The 10,430-nt window shown below is 40.7% G+C and overlaps 1 protein-coding gene across 1 annotated transcript; it reads left to right on the top strand.

Moving 5' to 3' along the window:
- Positions 1-2,259: 2,259 nt before the first annotated feature.
- On the top strand, positions 2,260-2,859 carry DIRAS2 (DIRAS family GTPase 2; the record flags this gene model as incomplete). The annotated part of the gene is made up of 1 exon (XM_082657582.1): positions 2,260-2,859. The coding sequence occupies one exon, from the start codon at positions 2,260-2,262 to the stop codon at positions 2,857-2,859; it is 600 nt and encodes a 199-aa protein (XP_082513708.1).
- Positions 2,860-10,430: the final 7,571 nt, after the last annotated feature.

The following is a 10,430-nucleotide window of genomic DNA, read 5'->3' as shown; positions in this document are numbered from 1 at the left end:
GTATATTGATGGATTCAATTTGTTAGTATTTTGTTGATTTTTATATCTATATTCATAAGAGAAACGGGTCTGTAGTTTTCTCATGACATCTTTGTCTGGTATTGGTATCAGGGTAATATTGGATTCAGAAAGATTAAGCAGTGTTTCCTCCTATTAAGTTTTTGGGAAGACTGTGAAGAATTGGTATTAATTCTTCTTTAAATGTTTGTTGGAGTTCACCAGTGAAGCCATCTGGACCTGGGCATTTTCTTTTTAGATAGTTTTTTGATTACTATTCAATTAAAGTTCTATTCATATTTTTGATTTCTTCTTGTGTCTACTTGAGTAGTTTCCATCTGTTTCATCTGAGGAATCTAACTTGTTGGCTTACAGTTGGTCATGCCCTTGTAATCTTCATTTCTGCAAGATCAGTAATGTTTCCTCTTTCATTCCTGATTTTAATAATTTGAGTCTTTTCACTGTTTTGTTTGTTCAGTCTAGTGCAAAAATTAATTTTGTTGATATTTTCAAAAAAACAGATTTTGGTTCTATTAATTTTTTCTGTTGGTTTTCTATTCTTTATTACTTTCCACTGTTATCTAATCTTTCATTTTTCTTCCTTTGGGTTCAGTTTGTTCTTTTTTTAAAAAAATTGTAACCATTTAAAACATCAAAGTATAGTTAATTTACAATGTTGTGTTAGTTTCAGGTGTCCAGCAAAGAGAATCAGTTATACATACATACATATATATGTATATACATATAGATGCTTCTTCGGTTTTTTGCAAGGTTAGGGATACCAAGTGCACACAGAATAGCTGAGTATTTAATTGAGCAGATTTGCAGTCAGATGTACATGGTGAACTCAGAAAAAAATCAGGAGATGAGATGCCACAGTCCTGGGCTTTGATCTGATCTGTCTGCCAGTAGACATTAGCTGCACATACCCATTTCCTTCCATGGCTAATTATATTTAATTTTTACTGGTCTCTGAGAATGACTTTGAGCAATGCCTTTTATTACTGTCCCTTGGTTACTCTAAGATTAGAAAAGTGAAAGTCAGCACAATGTTGCCTGGAGAAAATGGGTTCCATGCTTCGCATTACCGTATTACGTGTCTACTTTGTTTTAAAAATGTTGGCTGTTTTCTTGACTGTCTACTTTTTTGCATGTCATATGTCCTTTCTTACCAAAGAAGGAACGGGATGAAAGATGTTTGAAAATCTGTATGTTAGGAAACGGGTGATGTTTGTGATGAAGGGAAACCCCATTCTACTCCATTTTAATGACCATTAATAGTGGTTTATATCACTGTCTTAGTAACACTTGACTTCTTATAATTCTTAAAAATAGAGCACCCATAATCATTTTAAATTTGATTAATAAAAGGACCCTCCAAGCTTCTTAGTTAACTGTCAACTTCTACTGCTAAATGAGAGTCCACACCATGGCCTGAGTAGTGCCCAGGCCCCTGTGACCAGCTCTCTGTCCAGCAACCTGTGGGACAGCAGCCTGTGGGACAGAGATACTGCAGTTTGCATCCCTGCCTCACCTCTCGCTGGCTGTGTGAAGTCGGGGACATTACATTCCCCTATTCCTTCTGTGTTTCCTCATTTCACAACAGGGATAATGACACCAGTTCTGCAGGCTGGTGAGGTTTTCATGAGTTAACATAAACACTGAGTAAAAATTGCATTCTCCTCGCCTTTAACCCCCTCCTTGTACTTTTAAAAAATTACATATTATGACCAGTGTATTGGGTGTTCACAGTACTTCAGGTTAAATAGTAAAGATCTGCTGTGATTGTGATTGTGATTGTGATTGTGTGTGTGTGTGTGTGTGTGTGTGTGTGTGTGTGTATGTTGGGGCTTGGTTAATTTCCATCTCCCCATTACCTTTCCTGGATTCTGCTTCCCTTGGGCTGACTTGGCATCTTTTCCCTGAGCACAGGGTGATGTGAGAGCAAAGCTGCTCAGAACCATGGTCCAATAAGGAGGAATAGACTGGCTCCAGTTAGCCACTCAGTAGATCAATAGCCCTGTTGAAAACTGGGGATTAGCTATAATTATTGGATTTAGAATTACAGAATTATAAAATGAAATTTGAATTGTTCTTGTGTTGGGAAAGTGAAAGCAAACTGTACCATTTCGATTTTGTTTTAAGCTATCAAGAGAGGGTAAAGCAACCTTTTCCTAGATTTTTCTTTTACTAATTCTCTCAAACAACATCTGGTTCCTTTGCTAGGTGCTTCCTAGTTGATCGTTGGAGCCCTCAAGCAACATGCCAGAGCAGAGCAACGATTACCGGGTGGCCGTGTTCGGCGCAGGTGGTGTTGGCAAGAGCTCTCTGGTCTTGCGGTTTGTGAAAGGTACATTCCGGGAGAGCTACATCCCCACTGTGGAAGACACCTACCGGCAGGTCATCAGCTGTGACAAGAGCATCTGCACCCTGCAGATCACGGACACCACAGGCAGCCACCAGTTCCCTGCCATGCAGCGGCTGTCCATCTCCAAAGGGCATGCCTTCATTCTGGTCTACTCTATCACCAGCCGGCAGTCCTTAGAGGAGCTCAAACCCATCTATGAACAAATCTGTGAGATCAAAGGGGATGTGGAGAGCATCCCCATCATGCTTGTGGGGAACAAGTGTGACGAGAGCCCGAACCGCGAGGTGGAGAGCAGTGAGGCCGAGGTGCTGGCCCGCAAGTGGAAGTGCGCCTTCATGGAGACCTCGGCTAAGCTCAACCACAATGTGAAGGAGCTCTTCCAGGAGCTGCTCAACCTGGAGAAGCGCAGGACCGTGAGCCTCCAGATCGATGGGAAAAAGAGCAAGCAGCAGAAGAGGAAAGAAAAGCTCAAGGGCAAGTGCGTGATCATGTGAACTCCCTCCCGTGGGAGCAGCAATTGTGTGTCTCCCTCTCCTCCCCTCCCCCTCCACGTGAAACCCACAGTCGTCAGGGTAGCATGTCAGATGCCCACGTGTTAAATATTGCATTTTGACCGAGATGTGTGCTGTTGTCCTCAGAGGGCATTTTACACTACCACCAATAAGCACCCCCTCTCCAGAATCAGGGAATCTGACAAATGCTTAAAATGAAAACTAACATGCTCAGCATCGCAGGGAACCGGATGGGGTGCCAGACATTTCTGGAGGCATCGTTCACCATCAGGAGGCATGAGGGCTTGTGCCCTCGGAAGCAGCGTGTGCCGATAGGGGGAAATACTATCTGCATACATGTGAGAGCATGTTAACCCAGAACTGCAAGCACCACCCCCAGACCAGGCATCCCCTCTGCTCAGAAGCCAGTGACAACCCTTGGGGAGGGGAGGGGTGGGAAGAGGTGAGAAGACCAGGCCAAAGTTGTTCGGTTCCATGGTTCTTTTACTGAATTAAAAATAACACAGCCTCTCTACCCGCCAGAGGATGTTCACTGTCAGTTCCCAGCTGACCTGTGAGCCTTGCCACTCTGAGGGGAGGTCCTCACCTCACTAAGTCTAGTTATTAGCAGGTATCGTTTTAGCCTTTTAGGGTATTTCTTTTCACATACAATGATGAATTCACTAAGAGTGTGCCGCTCTGTCAGAAATTCTTCAATTTCCGTTTAAAACGTTTGCGTAAGGATATTGTGGACAATACTAAAACATTGCAATAACGCTCCTGTGTGTTATATTGTGAGAGTTTTAGAAATGTGAAGTTTCCTTCCTTTGACCCATGAGGGGTATAACTCTTCCAGCCCTCAGATTTTAAATAAAAGCAATTAAAGTAGCTATTTTTTAGACATTTTTGTCCTCCAACATGATTTTCTTCTTTTCAATAACTCGATCTGTATCCAACTGGGTAACAGCCAACAAAGGCCATCCGAAGACCAAAAGCCACATCCATTTTCTAACAGACACGGACATGTCTGTGCCATACTTTGCATCTTAATGAAATACGTTGAAACAAAGGTTGTTCACTGTGGTTTTGATGATTATCTATAACGAGTATATTCCTGGGAAATGCATTCAAGTAATAGATTATCGTGCATGTTCCATTAGAAATGTCTTCTAAGAGCTGTTCAATGCAGGGTTCACTCTGGAAATGATTATCTTTTCCTCCTAATGATCTCGTGTGCATCCTCAATCCTTCAAACCAAATTACGGCCACTGCTGGTTCCTGCATGCTAGGTGGAAATGGGTCCAGCAGGCTCTGTCACAGGCCGGGCATAGCCCACTCAGCTTATTCTTCTGCCGTCCTCAAGGCTGCTTTGGCTCTGCTTCCTGAAAATTCCCACTGACAGAGCCTGTAAATTCTCCTGTTTGTTCCAGTCTGCATCCCACTCGGGCCTCCTCTGGAATTTTCCCTTTCAGCACACTTTCCTGTTGCCTGCCTGGCAGGCAGAGAGAGTGATGCCCTCAGGATCATGTAAGGGGAGCTTCTCGGCTTCTGGGCAGCAGCGCCCAGCTGGGGCAGGATGGTCAAGTTCGGACGTTTGCACATACCCTTCTCTCTTGCACTTGCTGTGTCTTTCCTGTGCCTCCTGCTACAGCAACTATTGGGCAGTTCTGTGCTCTCAACAGATCCTAAATTAACCTTTTTCTGGTTAAATTTTCTTGCCTTCATCTCATCCCCTCTCCTCTGCTAATAACTCGTCCTTGTGATGTATTTAGTGTGTGGGAGGTACTTTGAGAACGATTGGCTCCATGGTCAGCCCAACTCTCTGGCCTCCTAGAACAGAACTTGGACAGGGAGGGTAGAGAAGTGGCCTGGGTGCCACCAAATCCCTCTCCAAGTCCCAATGGACACACCTTCTGATGGGCTCCTTCTGTTCCAAGTGGCTGTTCCACAGCCTTCACAGTGAGATCTCATTGGTGTGTTTTCTAGAACATTTGCTTTTCAACTTGTCCCTACCTTTTTTTTTTCTATTTCTATTCTCAGAGAGATGTCATCCATTTGTAGTCTGGATATGGGTTAAGTGGAAGAAGAAACAGGACTTCATGGCCAAAATGAACTTTAGAGATCTTGGGTGGGTTAAACTAATGGTAAAATGTGATGTCTGCCACAGGCTGTAATGTCCGTAAGGCTCCCAGTGTGTGGGCTCCCTGTCACTGTCCCATTCTTCCTAATCCAAGTTAGAAATTCATTTAGCCCTCTCAAGGCAGTGTCTACATTTTTAAGTGTTTACAGCTTGATCAATATGAGAAGCTTGTAATTATTGAAAATCTGATCTCATTCAGGACACATTTTCTTCCTTTGTATTTTGCCTGTGAGTTTACTGGAAGGCCATTGATGCTTCAATCATGGGTCTTTATTCTGAGATCATTTTTTATGAACTGCACTGAGGATATAGATGATTATCTCAAAATAATATTTTCGGAGCTCCCCAATGGACATTCAGGGCTCGAGGAGTTAGTCCCACTGAACCAGATGTTTTTAGCATTTATGTGGGCCAGTCCCCGAATAAGTAGTTGTGGTTCTTGAGGACACGTCCTGCATTGCAGATGGACACAGAAGATTTTGACCTTGCCACAGTAAGTTACAAAACTCAAAATATTGCTTTGAAGATGGCACTCCGGGAATAAGCTTGGGGCTCCATGGGTCCCGTTCTGTCCCTGCCAATCCCTCTTCCATCTGGTGACAAGCCATGGGCGTGCCCTGGGCATGCATGCAATACAGCAAGACCAACACAAGAGCAATATTGAATTGTTCATTAGATCTAAAATTACATATATATAAAATATATATAATTTATCTTCCTGCATTTTGAAGTATAAAGTAGTACATTGTACATATCTGTAAGCTAGTATATTTGTTTCACCATTTGTAATATTTAAGAAATGCTCTCTTTATAGAACAGAAGTATTAAATATCCCCCAAAAATGCTCTGTGATACTTAATTTTTTTTTCAAAATTTGTAATGTGTTACTCCTACATAAGCTCTCTGGAAATGTCCATAACTAATGGGACACATGTAAATCCTCAAAGATCCATCCTGGAATTCAGTGCCCCACAGTGTGTGGACAGAACATTTACAGAGCATGACTTTTATACATGTGGGATAGCAATGTGTATATTTATATTTAAGGTGTATTTACTGTTACAATTCCATTATCTATTTTATTTACAGTTGTAAAAATCATTCTTGCATACAAGTTTCTAGTTGCCAGTGATATTCTGAAAATAAGAATATTAAAATAAAGCTTCGGTTCTGACACACGGCTGGAAGGTGGTGGTATTTCTTACTCTTCAGGGCATAGTGGGTCTGTGGTGGTCTCGCCCTAGTTCTTCTGCAGCTGCTTTCTTGCACCTGTTGACCACATAGGAGATTGTCAGGCCCTGCAGGTCTGGGGTCAGCAACCGCAGCTGCCCTGCGGTGTTCGAAGGAAATTTCCTCACTGTTTGTCACTGGGCTGACATGATGCTACGGGCAGAGTGAGGTGAGAGGGAAGGAGTAGGGTCAGGGCCCCTCCTTGGCTTAGAATAGGAGTAGTGAAGTGGAGAAAAACTCCTCTTTAATCCTGTTTCCCCCAAATCTCCTGGCCTCCTCAGGAAAGCCAGGCTGTTAAGTGGAGTTGATGTACAAAGTCCCAGCACTGTTCCCGGGCACAATTTCTGTTTGACACCCTTGGTCCTTACTCCTTCTTCTCAACACCAACTATAAAATAAACCTGACTTTTGATTTTGAAAGACAACAACTATCAACACAACAAAACCATCATTCAGCCACTGAATAGCTAGATGACCGTGGGCAGGTTCTTAACCTCCCTGTGCTTCTGCAAAATGGGAATCATTAGCATCCGCAGCATGAGTGGCCATGAGAATTAAATTAACTATAAGCACAAAGCAGTTGGAGCTATCTTGTCACATTTTGAGCCTTCAGTGGAAATAAACCCCCTCGGACTATGTAAGACTCTTTCGAAGGTCTGTGGCAGTGTGAAAATTAATCTATGCAGATACAGCAATCAGCCAGAACCTTTCAGTTTCTTTAAGCCTCTTTAACAGCTTTCTCCAGTCTGGCTCTCGGCACACTCCACCCCTCCTCCCCCTCCCAAGATCATTAATACTACATTATTCAGGGATTTCTCCATTTACAGAAATAATTAACAACCAGCAGGCCCCATTAGGCCCCGTTAAAGGGCATCCCATCCAGTGCTTATCAAGCTTTAACGTGCAAATAAAGCACTTGAGACCTGTGCTTCAGCAGAGTCTGAGTCAGCAGGATGGGGTGGGGCCTAAGAATCTGCACTTCTAGCAGGTTCCTACGTTCTATGGATGCTCCTGGCCCACCGACCACGGTTTGAGTAGCAAGGTTGTAATCTACTTATACTCCAATTTTGTTGCACATTGGAATCATGTGGAGTTTTGGAACTTATTGATGCTTTTGGGGAGGAAAAATTTTCCTCTACCCTTCTAGGTTCTTCTGGCTGGCCTATAACAGGGAAGAGCCAATTCTGACTCCTTGTTGGATATGTTTCTTTTACTTTAACCTTTGCTTTTCTTTGCTTTTGTTATTATAATCACTGTCTATAGCTGTAAGCATACATAATGGCCTGCCACAGGGAACCATGCCCCTCTGCCTGACTGTTAAACTAAAAGGCCTTTGTTCAGCCCACAGAGAGACATTCTGACCCTGCCCACCTGTGAATGGCTGCAGAAAAGAAGAAATTAACACATCCCCTCTGATTTTGCAAGATAAATGGCCTTTTTACTTTACTCCCTCACCTCCTCCCCGTCTCTGTTCTATAAAAAAGAACTGGCATCCAGGCCCCAATAAGATGATTTTTTGGGGACCCTAGTCCACCATCTTCACGGTCTGCTGGCTTTCTGAATAAGTCACTATTCCTTGCCCCAACTCTTCATCTCCCTATTTATTGGCCTGTCGTGTGGCGAGCAGAGCGAGCTTGGACTCAGTAACAGTCCTAATAATTACATTGACATGAGAGTAACAGGAGAAAAACAAAATTTAATTACGTACAAAACTAGTTAGAACAAACTAGGCCCAAGAACAAACTAGGTAGAAGACTGGATCTCCAGTAGACCTTAAGCCTCATTATATGCTCACTGTAACACATTTGCATGCTAAGTGATACACCCACAGGTGCCATGAGAGTTCTGAGGCTGACCATAAAAGGCCAAAACCTGGGAGGTGGCCCAATTCCTGGGAATCCCCACCCCATCTTCTAAATTGTTAGAATGTTCTTCCCCCTCATTAGCATATGTAATTACCCAGCCCATAAAAACTTCTCTAAGTAAACTCGCTTCCACTTTACTTTGGCTCGCTCTTGAATTCTTTCCTCATTTGGCAACCCGCCCCAGGAACTCTCCCAACTCGCAGGAGAGATGGGACATGACCATTCTCCTGCACCCGCTTCTCCAGCAACAGAATCTAATATCCACAAAAGAATATTACTGAGACATAATTTTTCTCTCTCAACATCACCCTCATTTTTACCAAAGAGAAAAAAATTAAGATGAACTTATTTGAAAAATGAGTCTAGTTTCATTACACTTGGCCTGGCTATTTATATAAGTGCAGCAAGAATAGTGATTGACCACATAGACTCTTTTATTCTGCTTTGCTGGAATTTTTCATAAGGAATCCCAGATTGAACTTTTAAATGCTTCGCAAGACTAGGAGGCAAAGCTAAGGACTTGTTTGTCATCAGATTTCCCCTGCAATATCTAAAGGTTTGGGTTAATTCCTTTGATTTTGAGGTCCACAACATGTTCAGAGGTTCCTGCACTTGCCAAGAAGTGACCTTTTTTACCTGGTTAGGCTATCGGGAACCCTGTAAGCAAGGTACCAGACTTTTTTCAAGGGGCTTTATTGGCTCCATTAAGTCAACCTTAGTTCCTTAAACCTGTTTAGTCATATCTGAGTTTATGCATGCTTCTCTCAAAGGCGTGACATCCCAGTCAAAGCCTTGGTAATATAGCCAGTGCTTCCAATTGTGTCCTGTTATAAAGAGAACAGATTCTTAGTGAACTTATGCAAATAACTATATTGCCATAAAGAATACTCATTGAATTTTCAAATTCTGGAGGAATCAGGTAGGGAGAAAAAGGTAAATGTCTGCTTCAAAGGAATAATTTACCAAACTTCTGTAAGTCATAGTTTAAGAGGAACGTTTTCCTTATATCTGGAAAACAAAACATTAACAATGTTTCAAACAAAAAAGTCGTAAAATTTATAATCATCCTATTCATTCAGTCTCATGTAATTAATTCTTGTTGATCTTTAGTTAGTAGTTTTATGAAGCCATCTGTTTCTCTATTAGTGTTTTGTAACTTCTTGCCTAGTTTAGTGGTACAGTCTGAAAGTTAACAGAGACAGTATTTTAGAATATGTTAAGAGTCCTTTCCATGAATTTCTCTGAAGATGAAACATACTTGAAAAAGCAAATAGACTTAAAAATGACCATGATTATCAAATGAGAATTCATTAATGTAATTGACAAGGAAATTTGGTTATTTTTGTGACACACATTTTACAATAGTAGTTAGAATTACAAACAATAACATTATACTAGGACATATCAGATTTTTAGGAATTTTATATATTTTCTAGAACACTTACATTAATAACATTTACCCATACAATATAACCTCAGAAGGTTTATTATCACTTATTTGATAATGTTTCCCGTGTAATTTAACATATCAAATACACCTAATTAGTTTAATCTCTCTCCTTTTGTAAGTAGAGAGAATATATCCTTTGGGATGCTCCAGGTGCCCTCTAAAAATTCTCAAAGTTAGTTTTTGGTCAAAAAGACTTCATTTAGAATTTGATTTTGGGGGAAGTTTGTCAAAAATATCGGAGATTTTAGAACACTTGGCCAAATAGGATCGTAATTTATTGTGAAACAATACTTATTCATTTAACCATGACAACAAAGACTTCACAGGCAAATACAGAAGGTTAAATAGTTGTACAAAGCTTTAGCATTTTAATATAGAAAAGATACAATTTTTAAAAAATGATCAAAAAGCCGATAAAGGCAAAACATAGAATCTTTGTTTTTCTAGGCAGATTACATTAAAGATTAAAAAAAAAAAAAAAAAACCTTTCACAAGAGCAGACAAATAGTCCAATAAACCTTTTTCTTTTAGCAGATGAAGGAAAATTAAGGCTTAGTTTTACCTAAGTACATTATTGATATTAAAGCTTATTTTTAAAAACTTTATAACAAATTCATTGATCACACATAAACTTTCTTTCTTAGATTCCTTTTTCATAAACCTTCTACAACTTTCTATGTCCATTTTAGTTCATCCCTTGTTTTTTTTTACCATTCAGCTTTATTTTAGGAAAAAATTATTTTATTTTCCCTCAACAAAAATGCATCTTCATATCTCATACCTTTTCTAACCAAAAACACATCCTACTTTCCTTGCATATGAAGTTGTTTCCATTATTATTTCCAGTAGCTTTAATCATATATGTTAATTAGAATTCTTAACCCTTAGAA

This window comes from Grampus griseus (assembly GCF_964374135.1).
Source record: "Grampus griseus genome assembly, chromosome: 6".
Lineage (NCBI taxonomy): Eukaryota > Metazoa > Chordata > Mammalia > Artiodactyla > Delphinidae > Grampus > Grampus griseus.
The sequence above is the reverse complement of the archived record's forward strand: the minus strand, read 5'-3'. Positions and strand labels throughout refer to the sequence as shown.